General features: G+C 34.5%; 1 protein-coding gene across 1 annotated transcript; it reads right to left on the bottom strand.

Annotated features, from left to right (window-relative positions):
* Positions 1 to 4,008: 4,008 nt before the first annotated feature.
* On the bottom strand, positions 4,009 to 4,995 carry LOC148554813 (uncharacterized). The gene has a single exon (XM_088490031.1). The coding sequence runs from the start codon at positions 4,993 to 4,995 to the stop codon at positions 4,009 to 4,011; it is 987 nt and encodes a 328-aa protein (XP_088346157.1).
* Positions 4,996 to 20,769: the final 15,774 nt, after the last annotated feature.

Genomic DNA, 20,769 nt, shown 5'->3' with positions numbered 1-20,769 from the left:
TGCGACCACAGCCCGGGGGAAAAACTGAGGAGATTCAGGTCGGCGAAGAGGAAGGAAAAAACACTCACATAGGAGCCAACCTAGGGGAAACCCTAAGACAAGGGTTGACTAAGCTCCTAAGAGATAACTCCGATCTCTTCGCCTGGAAGGCCTCCGACATGCCTGGGATAGATCCTGAGCTCATGTCTCACAAGCTCTCGGTCTACCCAGGGTCCCGACCTGTGCAACAAAGAAGACGCAAGCTCGGCCCAGAGCGAGCCCTAGTAGTAGAAGAGCAAGTGCAGACGCTCCTAGAAGCCGGCTTCATCAGAGAAGTCAAATACCCAACATGGCTAGCCAATGTAGTGCTAGTCAAAAAACAAAATGGTAAATGGAGAATGTGCGTCGACTACACCGACTTAAATAAGGCATGTCCCAAGGACCCTTATCCACTACCAAGCATTGACGCCCTAGTGGACTCTAGCTCGGGGTATCAATACCTGTCATTCATGGACGCCTACTCAGGGTATAACCAAATCCCGATGTATGAACCAGACCAGGAAAAAACATCATTCATCACGCCCAGAGCCAACTATTGCTACGTGGTCATGCCATTTGGATTGAAAAATGCAGGGGCCACATATCAGAGGCTGATGAATAAGGTGTTTGCCCCCCACTTAGGGAGCTTAATGGAAGCATATGTCGACGATATGTTGGTAAAAACCATGGAGGAAGTCGACCTCCTATCCGACCTCTCACAAGTCTTTGATACCATAAGGTTGCACGGGATGAGATTAAATCCTGCAAAGTGCGCCTTCGCAGTGGAGGCAGGAAAATTTCTAGGATTCATGCTAACACAAAGAGGGATCGAAGCCAATCCCGACAAGTGTAGAGCTATCCTAGAGATGAAAAGCCCGACTTGTTTGAGAGAAGTCCAACAGCTGAATGGCCGACTCTCCAGATTTTTGGCAGGATCAGCATTAAGATCCCTTCCACTGTTCTCCCTACTAAAAAAGGGGCACCAGTTTGAGTGGACTCCCGAATGCGAGGAGGCGTTCCAGGAGTTCAAAAAGGGTTTGAGCCAACCTCCTATCTTGACCCGACCTATAGCTGGAAAAGACCTCGTCCTATACCTATCCGTGGCAGACAGGGCTGTCTCAGCAGCCTTGATAAGAGAAGACGAGGTCAGTCAACACCCAATCTACTTCATCAGTAAAGTTCTACAGGGCCCTGAGCTAAGGTATCACAAATTAGAAAAGTTTGCCTACTCCTTAGTAATAGCCTCTCAAAGGCTACGGCCTTACTTTCAGGCTCACACAATAAGGGTCCGCACGAACCAACCCATGAAGCAAATCCTCCAAAAGACGGATATTGCAGGAAGAATGGTACAATGGGCAATAGAGCTCTCCGAGTTCGACTTGAAGTATGAAACTCGGACGGCGATTAAAGCCCAGTGCCTCGCCGACTTCATCGCAGAATATGCAGGGGATCAAGAGGACAAACCAACTACCTGGGAACTCTACGTGGATGGATCCTCCAATAAAACAGGAAGCGGCGCAGGCATAATACTAGTAGATGAAAGGGGAACCCAGATAGAGGTTTCCCTCAAGTTTGAATTCCCAGCTTCAAATAATCAGGCAGAATACGAAGCCGTGATCGCAGGATTGAAGCTGGCAGAAAAAGTCGGTGCTACGAAGGTGATGGTATACAGCGACTCCCAAGTGGTGACCTCCCAAATAAGTGGGGAATATCAGGCAAAAGACCCAACTATGAAAAGGTACTTGGAGAAAGCCTCGGAGCTCCTGGGGCGCTTTGCAGAAACCGAGGTGAAACACATAACTCGGGATCTAAACAGCAGAGCAGACGCCCTATCCAAGCTAGCAAGTACCAAGCCAGGAGGAAATAACAGAAGCTTGATTCAAGAGACTCTCCAGGAACCTTCAGTGGTAAAAACGGAAGACACACTAGAAGTCTTTGAAGTGGTCGGATTAAACCTCGGATGGATGAACCCCTTAGTCGAATACCTAAAATTCGACATCCTCCCTAAGGAGGAAAAAGAAGCCCAGAAAATCCGAAGGGAAGCACAACACTATACCTTGGTGAAAAATGTTCTCTACAGAAGGGGGATATCAACACCATTGTTAAAGTGTGTACCGACCTCAAAAACCACCGAGGTGTTGGAGGAGGTACATAGCGGAATCTGCGGGAACCATCTCGGAGCCAGGTCATTGGCCAGGAAAGTGATCCGAGCTGGATTCTACTGGCCAACCCTACAGAAAGATGCCACAGAATTTGTGAAAAAGTGCCAGCCGTGTCAGATGCATGCAAATTTCCACGTGGCTCCCCCAGAAGAGCTCATTAGTATCACTTCTCCATGGCCCTTTGCAAAATGGGGAATGGACTTGTTAGGCCCTTTTCCCCAAGCGCCAGGACAAGTTAAATACCTAATAGTGGGAATAGATTATTTCACAAAGTGGATAGAAGCAGAACCACTGGCCACCATCACTGCACAAAGAAGTCGGAGGTTCCTCTACAAAAATATAATCACAAGGTATGGGATACCTTATTCCATCACCACAGATAATGGGACCCAGTTCACCGACTCCACCTTTAGAAGCCTAGTAGCCAGTATGAACATCAAACACCAGTTCACTTCAGTGGAACACCCACAAGCCAATGGACAAGCCGAAGCAGCCAACAAAGTCATACTGACAGGGCTGAAGAAAAGGTTACAAGATGCGAAAGGAGCTTGGGCTGAAGAGCTCCAACAAGTACTATGGGCTTACAGAACAACCCCCCAATCCGCCACTGGAGAAACACCCTTCCGACTAGTCTATGGCGTAGAAGCCATGATCCCAATAGAAGTCAATGAGCAAAGCCCAAGAGTGATTTTTCACGACGAGATCGGGAATATACAGGGGCACAAAGAAGAGCTTGACTTGCTCCCTGAAGTCCGAGAAGAAGCCCAGATAAGAGAAGCAGCATTGAAACAAATGATGACTATAAGATACAACAAAAAAGTCATTCGAAGGAGTTTCACCCCTGACGACTTAGTCTTAATCAGAAACGACATTGGAGTCAACAAATCTGGGGAGGGAAAGCTCGCTGCTAATTGGAAAGGATCATACAAGATCAAGGAGGTCTTAGGAAAGGGCTATTATAAGGCGACCGACTTAGGCGGCACCGAGTTACCAAGGTCATGGCATGCTTGTAATATGAAAAGGTACTACAGTTAAAAGCGAACTCTACTCCCTGATGTACTCTTTTCCCAGCTTCATGATTTTTTCCCAGAATCAAAGGGTTTTTTCTGGAGAAGGGTTTTTAACGAGGCATCATAGTAGGGGCTAAGGGAAATAAATTATCAAAAGCCCTTAGTAGCAATAAGGTACCCCCTCAATTAATAAAGATCTCTTTCATTTTAAATATCTCTTTTAAAATTCCCTTTTTATTTTCTTTCTACGAAACGCGCCGATTTAAGCTCGACAAAACGTGAAAATCCCATGAACCGACCTAGATGGTCGTCAGGATAAAACGACGAGGTACAAGTCGGCGTAAAGAGGCTATAGAAGTCGATCATGATAAACTCGGGAGCAGTCCGACTCACAAGACGGAATGCGAAACCGAGTAAAATTAAAATGAATCGCAAAAGTAGCCTAAGTCACGAAAAACTCAATAAAACAAAATTGAGTACTAGGAATAACAAAAAGAGATAAGAAAAAACTAAGAAAAATAGTGAGGCTGCCTTGAGGATCAAGGAAATTCAGTAAAGCAGGCAAGTCCCAAAGAAAAGGTTTTTTCCAGAAAAGATCAAAGAGTCAAAGGAACCACGAAAAGCATGCGCGCATAAGGTAACTCAAAACCCTTATCCAAAAAGGGCATTTATTTAACGCTAAATTAAACCCTTATTAAAAAAGGGCATTAATGTTTTGTTTACGGCCTTAAAAGGCCAAAAAATTGTTCAAAACACCAACAAATAAATATAAAGAGTTTAAAAAGAGGGGCCCACAGGCCGGGCCCCAATAGCCAAAATCACTTTTTTAGAAGATCACCACCAGCAGAGTCAGGGGGAACGCCAGGAGCAGGAGTTGAAGAGGAAGTCGGGAGGATGGTAGAAGAACTCGGAGCGTCCTTAGAGCGAGGAGGGGACTCTACGATCCTCTGCCCCCGAGTCTTTAAATCAGACTCAGATTCCACTATGGGGACAGGAGGATCCACGATGGCACCATCAATAACAATCTTATCAGGGTCCAAAGGAGAAAGGTCCAAGTCAGGAGCAATAACTCCGACCTGTTCCTTGAAAATCCTCCAGGCCTCATCAGCACCATCCGCAATAGAGTCCTCCAACTCGGTGTAGGCCTGCCGAGCATTCAGCAAGTCGTTCTTTACAGACACAAGATCAGCAAATAAACTATTGTAGCTGGCTTGCGCTGCTTTCCTTAAACCTACCTCCATGTTGCATTGAGCCTGCAACTTCTGCCCCTTCTCTCTGAGGCTGTCCCTCTCCTCCATCAGTTTGGCGACTTTCCCCTCCAACTCCTTCTCATGCTCCTGATATATACGAAGCCTACCCTCCAGCTCCTCGACCCTCGAGGTCGTCCCTAAAGAGCTGAGGGGAGTCTTCTCAAATATATCCAAGAGTTTGCCACAAACCCCCGCCGTCTTGAGACTCTCCTCAACCACAGTAGTGAGGTAGTGCCGAACAGAAACATCATCCATACTCATACGAGCATGAGGATAGATGTTCTTTCGGACGAACGCAAGAGCGTCCGCCTCACCAGAAGCGCCAGACTCTAAGGTCTTGCGCTTCTTTGGCTCTGGTTCGGGAGTAGGTCGGATGGGAGGGGGTGGCAGAGAGGGAGCAGAGGAAGAAATTACAATAGGTTGAGAGGGAGTCCCAACGTTCCGAGGAGGAGGAGGAGGAGAGACAACCGTCCTAACACCTCCAGACCTGGCTCGAGACTTTGCCTTGGCTTCCTGAACCCTCTGGTAAGACTCTTGAGCGTTTTTCTTTGCCATCTCTGCAAAAACAAATTGGTAGCTAAAATCAGACAAAGTCGGTAAAAGAAATTGCAAGCCGGAAATAAGCAAGAAACGCAAAAAGCTACCTAATTGTGACTGGACAAAGGCCGGCGACCCCTGGAGAAATTTTTTAGTATCCAAGTATGGGGCCCTTCCCCACACTTCTCGGAGGAACCCCACAATGGCTGCCTCTACCTCATTTAGGTCATCTAGACCATATTTCTCGCAGGGGGAGGCCTCCAGCCAATATAAAGGAAATCGGGGAGAAGAATGCTCATCCAGGAAAAAGGGGTGGTGACCCTCTACAGCTTGCACTTTGAAAAAGTAGTTCTTGAAGTCGTGAAAGGACTCGTCAAAAAGGGTAAAAAGCCTCCGACCTTGTATGGCTCGGAAGGACACCCACTGTTGCTTATTATTTAGCCCACTGAAGGGCTTGGTCATATGGAAAAGGTAAAAGAAAATCCTCAGAGAAGTCGGAAACTCTAGAGCCTGGCTGATAAATTGATAAATTTTCAGAAAACCCCAAGAGTTGGGGTGAAGCTGGGTGGGAGCCACTCGGCAATGACGCAATACAGACATTTCAAACTCTGAAAAAGGGAGAAAAACGCCCAAACGAGTGACCATACTCTCATACATAAAAAAGAAATGAGGGGCCGTCTCGTCAGCCCTCCCGAAACAAACCCGGTCTTCTGGACCCGGGACTATCAACTCATACTTCGGCCCATCTTCTTCAGAAGTAAAAATTCTATAGTGAGTACGTAGGTGGGTGATAAATTCAGTGTCAACTGAGGGCTCCTCCCCTAGGACCATAACATCGACCCACTGGGAGAGAGCATCTACGGAAGCCATTTCTTTTTCTTAAAAAAGGGTGACAAGAAACCTACAAAAGAAAAGGAAAATCAACACACGGTCTCTAAGGGAAGGGGTACGGAACTAAAGCCTACAAACCAAATCTACCTACAAGATAAAAACACGCAAATAGAACGAATGTTACAGAAGGGGAAAAAGCTAACCTTTAAGTCTGAAATCAAGACTAGAGGTAGTAAAAGCCTTCGAAACGCAAGAACGCAGCACGAACAAATGCAAGGGAAATTTGAAAGATTGCAGAAACGAAACAACGAAAGAGAGGGAAAGTATTTATAAAGACGTTAGGGGCATAATGGTAAAACCGGGGCAACTCTCAATAAAAGTGCACCGTTACCAAGGCCATTAAATCCCTACGCATACCCAACGGACACGACGCTTGATTAGACGTAACCGTCAGAACCGAAAGGTCAAAGGAAAATCACGTCGGTTCTTAATCATCACGTCGGTCCTCTCGCAAATCGGCCAAGACCCCGAGTTGAATACTCGAACCCAACTCTCAAAAAAGAATTGGGCTCGAGTAGGGGCACTGTTCATACCCTGGCCCAATAATAAAGGTCCAGGATCCAAGCAAATAGACCCAACCCAAAGGGTTGGCCCTCACCCAGTACCAGCCTTCATCCCAAGAAGTCGGTACTGAACACGACCTGCTCCAAAGAAGTCGGATACGAGGGTTAGCTGGCAGATAACACTCATTCGAATGAGTAACTGCCCCTAGAAACTCTCCAACCACTTCATAGAGCCATATCTTAACTTCCCTAAGATATGGGAACGGTTATCCACCTAAAAAGGTGGCACTACTCCAGCGGTGGTTATTGGTTCACCACTATAAATACCCTGATGTAGAACCTATGCACAATTACTCAAGAGGGGGGGGTGAATTGAGTATTGCAACAACAATGAATCTTTCTGCGAAAGTTAAAGACAATATACAAAAGTGTTATTGTACTAGTATTTTTCCAAGAGCTTAACTCAATTGCTAAGCATTTATAAGGAGCTTTTACTTTCCAATAGACACCAACTCAAATAAATTGATCAAGCTTTTCACCAATCGGACTTAAGCTATTCCTTAAGTACTTACGAAGCTACTTTTCGATCACAATTTATTTGCTCAAAGATAAAAGACAATAATATTGAAGAGATGAGTTTGGAGAGATGCAAACGCTATTTAGAGTGGTTCGGCACAATCCTTGTCCTACGCCCACTTTCTTTCTCAATCGCTATTGAGAAGTTCCACTATTGCCAAGCTTCAAGGTGCTCGCGCAAAACCTTTTACAATCCGAGTCCTTAGTTTCTAACACCTCACGGTATATGATCACCACTCGTATACTAACCCACTCCACTTAGAGATTCCTTCTCTAAGATTTGCCTTGAGTACTTAGTATACTTCTTTGGTATCCTCACCGACTATAGTGTTTATAACTCTTGACTCAACCTTGGAGATTACACTCCAATTTACAAAGTGTTACAAGAAAACAATTCTCAAAGAATTGTTGAGATGAAATGAGTACTCTCTAGAAGAGTGTATGATTACAAGTTTAGCACTGTTGAACCAATTGATATTGCTCTCTCAAATTGTGTATTATAACACCTTAAAAATGTGTAGAATGAAAGAATATGAACTAGATAGTTTGCAAATACTCACATGTATGAAATAAGGCTTTAATCCATCTATTTATAGACTTCCCAAACCTTAGAAACGTTTGGGAGTTAATGGGATGAAGCCGTTTTGTTAAAACTAGCCGTTTTTTATGTTTTTGAATCATTTGCATCGATGCATAACACTTTGCATCGATGCAAATGTGTCTTTGAAGCTGAAATTTGAATTTTCAGCTAGGTTGCATCGATGCAAACATCTTTGCATCGATGCAACAAGTCGTTGCATGCTTTGCATCGATGCAAGATGAGTGTGCATCGATGCAAACCTTAAAGAATGGCTTAAAATCACTTCAAACTACTTAGGATTGATCTCAAACTTGTTGGAGTCAATTCCTATGCTTTTGTACCTTTGAAAACAAGTTTTTAAACCATTTGGCTAGCATCGAATTGCAAGATGTGCATCAAAACATTTTGTGAGTGTGTGTTGAGAGATTTAGCAATTGGTTCTTAACAAGAAGTTACCTAAGTCCTAAGACACTATACTTGTCTTCAAATGTTGTGGACTTGAGTTTCTTGTTGTTGTTGTGTTGCTTTCAACTCTTCATTCCTCAACGTTGAATGTTGGTTGATCTTTCAATATGCTTGTTCATTCAAGTTGTTTGTTGGTTTGTCTTTCATGTCGTTTGTTGGTTTGTCATTCATCAAAACCTATGAATACAAACTTCGCATACAAGCAACATGATTTACAATTTCCCCCTTTTTGATAATGACAAACCAATTTTGAGGATATGCATTTATAAATGATTTTGAAAGCAACAATAATGCACTTTGTTTTATAGAAAGCTTTGGAGAAGACTTCACAAAAAAAATTTTGCAGGAGTTCCCCCTAAATATGTGCATTTGTTCCCTTAATGGGCGTTTATCAAAGAAAACAATTTAGATATCAAAGTTTTTGCTTAGCGGAAGTCTTTTTGAAAACATTGTTTCGCAAACTTATTTCTTCTTTTCAAATCCTCAAACTTCTTCTTTTTCAAGAGTTCAAAATTTCAAATATCCTCAAACTTCTCTCTTCCCCCTTTTGACATTATCAAAAAGAAAGGAGCTTGAAATGTGTCATAGAAGCATGCATAAAACAATGTATTTTTTTAAGTTCAATTTCTCTATTAATTTCAAGGATGAGATATTCCCCCTTTCAAAAAGAATTTGATATTCCCCCTTTCAACAACATTCCCCCTTTTTATATATATAACAAGCATGCATAATTCCCCCTAAAGAAGTGAAATATATTAAAGCATGCACATTAACTTAAAATAGGGGTACCAAGCCTATTTTGAGTTATTCACCAAATAAGCATACAAGCATTAATCATTAAACAAAATTATGAAGAGCATATCAAAATATTAAAACCATAATAGAAATCCTTAGCTTACTAGTAGTTAGTTTAACAATTCATATAATGAAATAAACATAAAGCAATAAAAAGTGACTTGATGAAGAGGAGACAATCAATCTTGGTCTTCATCATCATCAGTGTCCTCTTCATATGGTAGGTGGATCCCGAAATGCTCATATAAGTCATCAATACGACGATCCAAGCGACCCGTGCGACTATCTACACGAGACACACGACGATTAAGTGCTTCAAGTTGCCTACCATGCTCTACGTCAATCCTTTGGATGTTTTGGTTGATGGATTGTAATTCTCTCATTATATCAACCAAGGAGGGTGGTTCTTGAGCTTGAGGTGCTTGTGGAGGAGCTTCCTCTTGAGGACCTTGTTCATCAACATTTCTTCTTCCCATTTTGTTGAGAATATGAGTGTTGATACAAGATTGAGGTGGTACTTCCTTGGTAATCTCATTTGATACATCAATACCAACATAATCAAAGACTTTAGACCATAGGCAAAGGAATCCTAATCCACCATTCCTATCCTTCATCTTGAGCCTAACCATATGTTGTATTATAAAGTATGGCCAATTAATCTTAATTCCATTCATCATAGCCCACATGACAATCAAATCTTCATCATTTACATTCGCATGCCCGGATATTCTAGGTTGCAATACATAGGTGACTAGATATAACAAAGTTCTATGTTCCGCACTCATTGAATTGCAACTAATTTTGGAATGAGCTCCTTGTACAAGATTGAACAAATGCATGGCATTGTCCTTTGAATAACCCCATTCATCAATTGGGGTTTTACCACCTTGAAACAAGTCACCTTGATTTGGCAGCTCCCAAATGGTGGCTAACTCATCACCATCTAGCCTATAATCCTTTCTTCCTATCTTGAAGAATAATGTGAAACTTGATTCATCTTCCTCATCAATCTCAATCATGAGTGTACTATAGGCTATGGCAACTAAATCCGGATAAAATTTACTCTTAATTTGAACAAAATCCATGAGACCTTGATGAACTAGAATAGCCTTAAGAGTATCAAAGTTATGAATGACAAGAAGGGTCGGATCCAAATACCTCGGAGGAATTTCCTTTCTTCCGGCGAGCCTTGCCTCATAGAATTGAAGATCTTCATTAGAAGCAAAGTACCTTGCCAAAGGATGATTATTTGGAGGTGGAACCACACTTGAAGAACCTTTTGACTTCTTGACGGTTCTCTTGATTCTAGGCATTGTGGATGATTTTGTTTTATGGGTTTTGTAGAGGAAAATGTGGGGACTTCAAATATGTAATTTGTTTGTAGTGGGTATCTAAGTTTTGTGAGTTGTATGAAGCTATATGTGAGCTTGTTTTGGAGGTAATGGAGGTTTGGAGGTGGAGATATGAGTTGTGAGGTTGAAGATGATGAAAAAGGGGGGTTTTGTTGCACAAAAATGCCAAATTTACGTGTTTTTATGCAATTTGGTCTTGTTTGCATCGATGCAATGGGCTTTGCATCGATGCACATAGCACGTCGTGTGCTTTGCATCGATGCAAAGCTTGGTTGCATCGATGCAACATGCATCATTTTGCCCAAAATCACCAAATTTTCATCCTTTGGTGGTTCTTTCTTCAATCCTTTGAGTTCCATCATGTATATACTCATTTAAACTATTATAAACTTCAATTTGTTGATCCTCCATTGTTTATAATCTTCAAATTCTTCAATCTACCTCAAGATTAATCACTCATTCATCAACTCATAAACCTACAAAACAATGGCTAATTGGATATCTCCAATGCTTAAGTTAGTAAGAGATAAAATAGCAATATAAATACAATGAATTCAAACAAATCATATTAGATTAGAATCCAAGATACCAAGTTTCATCATTTTTACTTAACAAGGCATTTCACATCATTTGAGGAAACTTCATCTAGATTAATCATGTATACATTGTCAACACGGTGCCCAATTAGCACAATTTCATTAGTGTCTTGCCTTTTTATCAAACAACATTTTGAATCAAAGGTGACTAAGTTTCCTTTGTCACAAAGTTGGCTAACACTAATGAGATTATGTTTGAGACCTTTGACAAGTATAACATTATCTATGGAGGTAGAAGAATTTTTACCAACTTTTCCAACGCCGATTACTTTGCCGGTGTTGTTGTCTCCATAGATCACGTTTCCTCCGTTTGTAGGCTCTATTGCGGTGAACTTTGATTCATCGCCGGTCATGTGTTTGGAGCATCCACTATCAACATACCAATTTGTATCCTTAGCTCCAACACGTACCTACAAAACAATTAAAATTGGGATTTAGGTACCCAAGTGAATTTGGGTCCTTGATGGTTAGTATGAGCATAATGCCCATAAGGTGCCCATCTCGTATCTTGACTACGAAAGTTTATATGTTTAATTCTAGTAAAGCATACGGGTGCTATATGACCTACTTTATTACAATAATGACATATGACATTTGGATTATGCATCCTATGCATGTTTCTAAATGGTTGCCTAGGTTGTTTCCTAAATGCAACATCTTTTGATCTATATGCATTGTGATTATAATTTCTAAATGAAGCATGTTGACGAGGATGTTTAAAGGCTTCATTCCTTTTAGGCATGCTTGCCTTTTGGGCTTGCGGTTGCCTAATAGGAGTTTTAAATTTTCCTTTTTCAAAACCTAAACCTTCCTTATTATGAACATGCTTTTGGTTTTTCAACATTTTATCTAAGTTCTTTGAAGATTCATTGAACTTAGCTAAAGTGTTCTTAAGATTTGTAATTTCATTTTCATGCATTTTACAAGATTTGTATGGATCACTACTTGTGCTACACTTATCTTTTCCAAGATTGATATTCTCGTTTTTCAACATCTCATTTTGTTTTAAAAGATCCATATTCTTTTTCTTTAGGAGAGAATAATCTTGGGTAAGTTTTGTGTACACCTCAAGTAAGGCATCATATTCATCTTGTAAATTAAAAGAAGTGGAGTTGTCATTACTAACCTTTTCTTCGCTTGCCATTAAGCAAAGATTTGCAACCTCGTCGTCATCGGAGTCGGTTTCATCCTCGTAAGTGATTTGGAGTTTATCCCAAATCTCTTTAGCGGTTTCACATGTAGAGATCTTCATATAATCATGCTCGTTAAGTGCACAATGAATGAAGTTGATGGCTTTATCATTCATTGCCACTTTCTTCCAATCATCGTCACTATATTCATTTTCTCCTTTCGGTACTTGCTTTAAGACGGAGACTTCTCCTTCTTTAGCGCTTGTTGTCTTTGTTGGAATGTGATTTCCATTCTCAATCACTTTCCAAATTCTCACATCTTGAGAACGGATCCAAATTCTCATCTTATTTTTCCAATAAGAGTAATTTGTTCCGCTAAAAAGAGGAGGTCTAGCGGTTGAGTTACCTTCACTAGTGTTGTTGTTGTTAAAGCTTGTGCTTGCCATGATCTTTTCCCTTAAACGGTTAAGTCTTTCAAAGGGTTAAGCTCTGATGCCACTTGTAGAACCTATGCACAATTACTCAAGAGGGGGGGTGAATTGAGTATTGCAACAACAATGAATCTTTTTGCGAAAGTTAAAGACAATATACAAAAGTGTTATTGTACTAGTATTTTTCCAAGAGCTTAACTCAATTGCTAAGCATTTATAAGGAGCTTTTACTTTCCAATAGACACCAACTCAAATAAATTGATCAAGCTTTTCACCAATCGGACTTAAGCTATTCCTTAAGTACTTACGAAGCTACTTTTCGATCACAATTTATTTGCTCAAAGATAAAAGACAATAATATTGAAGAGATGAGTTTGGAGAGATGCAAACGCTATTTAGAGTGGTTCGGCACAATCCTTGTCCTACGTCCACTTTCTTTCTCAATCGCTATTGAGAAGTTCCACTATTGCCAAGCTTCAAGGTGCTCGCGCAAAACCTTTTACAATCCGAGTCCTTAGTTTCTAACACCTCACGGTATATGATCACCACTCGTATACTAACCCACTCCACTTAGAGATTCCTTCTCTAAGATTTGCCTTGAGTACTTAGTATACTTCTTTGGTATCCTCACCGACTATAGTGTTTATAACTCTTGACTCAACCTTGGAGATTACACTCCAATTTACAAAGTGTTACAAGAAAACAATTCTCAAAGAATTGTTGAGATGAAATGAGTACTCTCTAGAAGAGTGTATGATTACAAGTTTAGCACTGTTGAACCAATTGATATTGCTCTCTCAAATTGTGTATTATAACACCTTAAAAATGTGTAGAATGAAAGAATATGAACTAGATAGTTTGCAAATACTCACATGTATGAAATAAGGCTTTAATCCATCTATTTATAGACTTCCCAAACCTTAGAAACGTTTGGGAGTTAATGGGATGAAGCCGTTTTGTTAAAACTAGCCGTTTTTTATGTTTTTGAATCATTTGCATCGATGCATAACACTTTGCATCGATGCAAATGTGTCTTTGAAGCTGAAATTTGAATTTTCAGCTAGGTTGCATCGATGCAAACATCTTTGCATCGATGCAACAAGTCGTTGCATGCTTTGCATCGATGCAAGATGAGTGTGCATCGATGCAAACCTTAAAGAATGGCTTAAAATCACTTCAAACTACTTAGGATTGATCTCAAACTTGTTGGAGTCAATTCCTATGCTTTTGTACCTTTGAAAACAAGTTTTTAAACCATTTGGCTAGCATCGAATTGCAAGATGTGCATCAAAACATTTTGTGAGTGTGTGTTGAGAGATTTAGCAATTGGTTCTTAACAAGAAGTTACCTAAGTCCTAAGACACTATACTTGTCTTCAAATGTTGTGGACTTGAGTTTCTTGTTGTTGTTGTGTTGCTTTCAACTCTTCATTCCTCAACGTTGAATGTTGGTTGATCTTTCAATATGCTTGTTCATTCAAGTTGTTTGTTGGTTTGTCTTTCATGTCGTTTGTTGGTTTGTCATTCATCAAAACCTATGAATACAAACTTCGCATACAAGCAACATGATTTACACCTGACACCCCTCAGGTATCACTAAGTCCAATACATTCTAAACTTGCTCACGCTCTTGCTAACTTAGGCATCGGAGTGTCCTTGCAGGTACCACCCCCCATTCTTTCGCACGTACAAGTCGGACGGAGGAACACCGAGTTTCAGGTTCACTCGATAGTCACCTCCCTCACACGTTTGGGCCAACCAACACCATCCGGCCCACTAATCTCTGGTTACCCACCGTAACATATATATATATATATATATATATATATATATATATATATAAAATCAAGCACGGATGGAGACTAAATTGTAAAATAAAGAATTTTGTATATAAAAATTAACAAGTTAGGGTGTTTTACCCCTTTATTGGAGGAAATGGCAAAGTCGAGCCGAATTTCAACTTTAAGGAGTTTGACTATGTTTTAAATTGATGGTCTAAGTTTAAGTCTAGTATTTTTTATAGGTTAATTTTTTTTTTTTTTGGGTTCGACCTCGACCTTTTTAAATTTTGACAAATTCACGAACCTATTTAAAAAACATATTTTATAAATATGTTTTAAAATTATTATAGAAATATTTATTTTAAAATTATGTAATAAATAGAAGTGATAAAATAACTTTTGAAAATGAGAGAAGTCAAATTTTTTAACTTTTTTAAAAGTTCTTAAGTAATTTTTCGAGAAATTAAAGACATATCTACCCCAATCTTTAATCAAATAAAATAATTAAAAAATAAGTTATTTATATATAAAGTGTTCAAATTCACAACAAATTAATCTTTAATCTATCGAATTAAAAAATAATATAAAAAATAAAGAATAATTACCCAAATCAGTTTTCAAGGATTTTAAAAGCGGACATTTTAGTTCCCAAGAAAAATTAATACACAAATCAATCCCTAAGATTTTACTCCGGCAGACAAGTCAGTCCCTAGTTTATTTTCCGGCAGAGTAATTACCCAAATTAATCTCTAAGGATTTTAAAAACGGATATTTTAGTCCCAAAAAAAAATTAATACACAAATCAATCTCCAACGTTTTTTTCTGTTAGTTTTTTTTTTCTTCTAACAGTCCTATATCCAAAAAAAAATAAAATAATAATAATAATAATAATAATAATAATAATAATAATAATAATTATTATTATTATTATTATTATTATTATTATTATTATTATTATTATTATTATTAATTACATAATAATATTGTACCATAATTTTTTGTATTTTTAAACAAAGGTAATAATAAATTTATTTATTAGATTTTTATGTATGTATTTATAATATATATATATATATATATATATATATATAGCCACTAAATAATAACAATAATAATATTCAATAAAGTTATTAGAGATTATTCTACAAAAAATTTAAAGTTAAAATTATTTAATACTTTTGTATTTAATATAATCAAAAGATGTCTTTTTTTAAAAATTATGTTTGTATTAAAAAATATTTTAATTTAAATTTCAAACCATCATTATTCACCTTACTTATTTCTAACGAAAAAGAATGTATTAATTTTTTTTAGGGACTAAAATATCTACTTTTAAAATTTTTAAACACTAATTTGGATAATTCTTCGCAGAAAATATACCCTTTAATTATTTGTTCTTTTAGATAAGAGACATGCCATTAGTTCCTTCAAAACAAAAGCGACAATTTCATTAATTAAGATCATCATCAACAACAACAATAATAATAATAAATTAGTTAATTAAATAAACATAAGATTATTAATTAAAGAATTTTTATGCAAGATATATAAAAAATAAATTTTTAATTCATTTGTTATGTATTTACTAAAAATCTTAATTAATAATAATCTTAATATATATTCTTAGTATACATATTAACTAAATCTATTAAATAAAATTATTTAACTAATATGTGTCTTACAAGAGCATATATATTAAGCTAATATAAGATTATTAATTAATTTTTTATAAAAAATATAAAATTTAAGTTCCAAATACATTTGTTATATATTTCTTAAAGTATATGATTTAAAAATTGTACTAATAATATTTTTAATGTTTTTTTAAAGCACATACATATATACAATACAAGATTTAATTCCTTTAAGACTTGTTTAAACATATAAATGAACTAATTATTTTTCCAACCTAAGTTGGTTATTCTTATTAGACCTCTAAATAGATGGATGATATTGTTATTTTTTTAGAGGATATAAAATAACGTTTGAACCTTAGCTTCTCACGTGCTTACCTGATAGTCACTCATCTTTTCAAGCCATTAAGTCGTCTGAATAAGAAACAAGTTAACAAGTTGGACTTTGAAGTTTGAAGGCTTCAATCTGTATAGTAGTTTTAGTTATATTACATTAAAAAATAACAAATTGACCAATAGATAATAGATATCTATAGGAACCAATTTTTCCTCAACTGCCAACTAACTGACAAACAATTCAAGTATAATTTTTCAAACCCACCAGGAAGTTAACTAGAAAAACTAACTTCAGATAATAATGATTGATTGAGTTGCTATAGCTAAATAAATTCACTCATTCATTTTTTCAAATTTTTTTTATCTTTTTTTATTTTTTTGTCTTTCTTTTTAAAATTATGCAATTTCACCCACTACTGTTAGCCATTATTTACCACCGTCAGTCAGCCACCTGACTATTGCCGTCTCCAACCATTTTAAATCTTAAACTATAAATCATACATTTTAAATTATAAATTATAAATTTAAAATTTAAATTTTAAATCTTAAATTTTAAATTTTTAAATTCATTATGTTGTTTTACTCTCAAATATTTTTTTCTTTAAATTTTAAATATTTTTATCTATTTTAATTTTAGATATTTCTTTTTATACAATGTTCTTTTCTTTAATTTTTAATTGTTGGTTGGTTTTAAAATTAGTTGATTTAATTAATGTTATTTTTTGGACTTTTTCATAATTTTTATTGGTTAAGAGTGAGAAAAAAAGAAGAAGAGAAAAAAGAACAAAATTTATTAAATATTATTATTAGTGAAGACCAAATAATAATAATAATAATAATAATAATAATAATAATAATAATAATAATAATAATAATAGTAGTAGTAGTAGTACACATATCATGCAGAACATAACTAAATAAATGATGATGACGAAAAGATATTTTAACAATTACAAGAAGAAAAACACGTATAGAACACTCAAATTTAAAGTTATTAGTGTTTTTGTTTGTAATAATATTATGGGAATACAAATTTTTTGAAACTATATTAATTTTATCTTGATATAGATTATGACAGAAAAAATTGATAGAATTAAATTACTTTTATAAAAATATCGTAGGGGACAAAAATCTTTGTCGACTAAAAAGATTAAGGTTTCTATAGATAAAAAAATTAAATAATAAATTTTTTAGTTATTATTTTGATGTGAAAGAGTTTAATTTTTTACTAATAATTAATTTTAATATTCATTACCTAAATCTTGAAAGACTTTAATGTGTATACTTTTATGTTTGATTAGGTATTAAGTCTATTGCAAAAATAAAAATAATTAATTTTTATGTTTGTTTTTTAAAAGTAATAATTTTTTCTATATATAAAAAAATATAATTAGATATTAGTATAAAAAATTATATTGATAGTTATAAAATTAACTCAAAATTAATTTCTTAAAAAAATTGAATCTTTATTTTAATTATTAATCACATAATTAGTATTCTTTTCAAATTATATATAATAAATATTTGAAGAAAAAGAAGTAAAAATATAGACTAGAAAAGATAAGTGGTAAAAATTGAAACTAGATAAAAAAAAACTAAAAATATATGCATATAATAATAATAATAATAATAATAATAATAATAATAATAATAATAATAATAATAATAATAATAATAATAATAATTTTTTATGTAAATAATATTACAAAATTATTTTTTAATTATATTTAATTATAAATTTAATATATTTTTATAATTTTATTTTATTTAAATTATATTATTTTATTAATTTTATTTTTTATAAAATAGAAATATAGAGGAAGATAGAGAATAAGAGAAAAAAGAGAGAAATATAAAGAAGAAAGAGAGAAGGAGTTTGTGAATTTTAGAAGAAAAAAATTTATTTTAGTTGTAACAAAAGAATATCTCGTGACATATTTTGATTTATTAAATTAGTAATATAAAATATAAATTATAATATATATATATATATATAAATGATTGAATAAATCTTTATTATTAATTGAAAAATTCAAGTCAAAATTGGTTGCTTGTATCATTAACCATTTCCCCTTTTTTGGATGAGAGGAACTTATCATAAATCCACTGATTGCTGCTGCTTCCGTTGTTGCTGATGGGTTGGCTGTAGGGCTTGCTTCTATTGGACCTGGGGTTGGCCAAGGCACTGCTGCAGGGCAAGCAGTAGAAGGGATTGCGCGACAACCAGAGGCAGAGGGAAAAATACGGGGTACTTTATTGCTTATATATATATATATATATATATATATATATATATATATATATATATATATATATATATATATAGTGGGAAGGGTAGAGAGAAATACAGAAGGAAAGAGATATAAATAAGAGGATGAAGGAAGAAAATTTATAAATTTTGGAGGGAAATATTTTATTTCAATTTTAGTAAAAAAGTGACATATGATATATTTTGGTTGTTAAATTAGTAATATAATATAGCTATATTTTAATTTTAATTACAATTAAAGAATATTATATTACATATTTTGATCGTTAAATTTATAATTAATCATTAATAATGATATATAAGAGAGATAGAATGAATAAAAAAATAAAAAACAAAAAAAAAGAAGAAATAGAGAATTCTTTAATTTTAGAGAGAATGATTATATTTTAATTATAATAAAAAAATAACATATAATATATTTTAATTATAAAATTAATAATAATAAAAAATATATGGTGCGTGTTTCATATGTCACTATCACCTTCAATTTATATCTTGAAATTAAAATATAGTGTCTCTTTTTTTTATAACATCTCTTTTAGTAAAATACCTTACTTAATTATGATATTTTTACTAAAAAGAATATTATGTAACCTTTTTTAATATTAACTACTTAATTATTGAGTCTTTATATCGATATCACGTTCTAATTTTGAGAAAATGTCAAAAATTTTGATTTTGATTTTTATTCTTTAAAGTCATATATCAAAGATTTTCAAATAATGATAATCACATAAATACTATTAATAATAAATCTTATACCAGTAAATTCAAAATAAAATTCAGATTCAACATACTATATTTACTCTTCTATATAAAATAAAATTTTAAGCAACAAAAACGAGGAGACTCTATAAAAGCAATTGAATTCTTTTACTGCTGTTTTTTCTTATTTTTCATCATCATCATTATTATCATCTTCTTTTTTTTTTATTATTCATCTTTTTCTTCTTATTTTACCTTCTTAAGTTTCTTCTTGTTTTACTCTCTTAACAAGAATAAAAACAAAAAAAAATTAAACAAAGAAGAAGAAACACATAATGCTGCAAAATTATTTGGAAGAGAATGAACCTATATTCACTCAACTAAAAAAAAGAAATAAGAAAGAAAAGAAGAAAAAATGCATTAAAAAAATATTTTATGTATTTGTAGCAAAATTTTAGTGTAAGAGTTCTAAATTTGAATTATTATTGTGATGAATCTGTTTCATTTTTGTTTCGGTGTATTTTAAAAAAATTTCGGTGTATTTTGAAAATCTTTCCATGCATTTTAAATTTTTTCAGTGCATTTGTATTCTCAGCGGCATAATTCAAAACTCTTCCTCTTTCTCTTCCTCATCTTCTGCTGCTGCTATTTCTTCTTTTTCTTCTTCTTTTTTTATCATCATCATCATCTTCATTTTTTTTTATTCATCATCTTTTCCTTCTATTTTACCTTTTTAAGTTTCTTCTTGTTTTACTTTCTTAACAAAAATAAAAACAAAAAAAATTAAACAAAAAAAAAGAAAAAACACATAATATTGCAAAATTATTTAGAAGATGATGAACCTACATTCATTCAACTAAAAAACAAAAGAAATAAAGAAGAAAAGAAGAAGAAGAAAAAATGCATTAAAAGAAACATTTTTGTGCATTTGTAGCAAAATTTCGATATAAGAGTTCTGAATCTAAATTATTATTGTGAAGAATTTGTTCCATTCTCGTTTTGGTGTATTTCGAAAAACTTTCGGTATATTTTAGAAATTTTTCGATGTATTTGTATTCTAATAACTAATAAGTTTTGTATAATTCAAAACTCTTCATCTTCCTCTTTCTCATTTTCTGCTGTTGCTTATTCTTCATCTTCTTATTTCATTTTTTCATAATTTTTCGTGGGAGGAAAAAATCAAATAAAAAAATACATAATATTATAAAATTAATAGAAAGAAAAAGAAGAAAAAAATACAGCAACAATAGTAGCAATAAAAAGAATGACGATGAGGTTGAAATACACGAAAAAAGAAATATGAAAAAAAAAGAGGAGGAACATAAAAAAGAAGAAAAAAAAAAGAAGAATAAAGAAAGAAAGAACGTAAGATATTAACGTCAGAGAAAAAATATGAAAAAATAGCATAATTTTATACATGTATTATATAAATAAATTTTATTGGGTTAAGATTAATTTGTTTAGTTTATCAAAAAAATTTATGTGTATCAAGATCTTTATATGTGTATACATGTAATAAAAGTCACAAAAAAAAAGTATACATGTAATAAATGATACATCATGAATTCAAATTTTCGTCAAAGCCGAACAGACTTTGAACAAATTAGACACATCCACTGTATAGAATAGATATATATCGTCAGGCTACCAACGACTTATGTGCATTTATGTATTCTATTTTATAACAGTTGACCTTTTTGGTAAGACGAGGAGTAGACAATCGTTGTCCTTTGCTATTATTCCATTCGA

Source organism: Arachis ipaensis, chromosome B6 (genome assembly GCF_059453495.1).
Source record: "Arachis ipaensis isolate K30076 ecotype BB chromosome B6, ASM5945349v1, whole genome shotgun sequence".
NCBI classification, from domain to species: Eukaryota; Viridiplantae; Streptophyta; class Magnoliopsida; order Fabales; family Fabaceae; genus Arachis; species Arachis ipaensis.
Note: the sequence above shows the minus strand (reverse complement) of the source record. Positions and strands in the feature narration are given on the sequence as shown.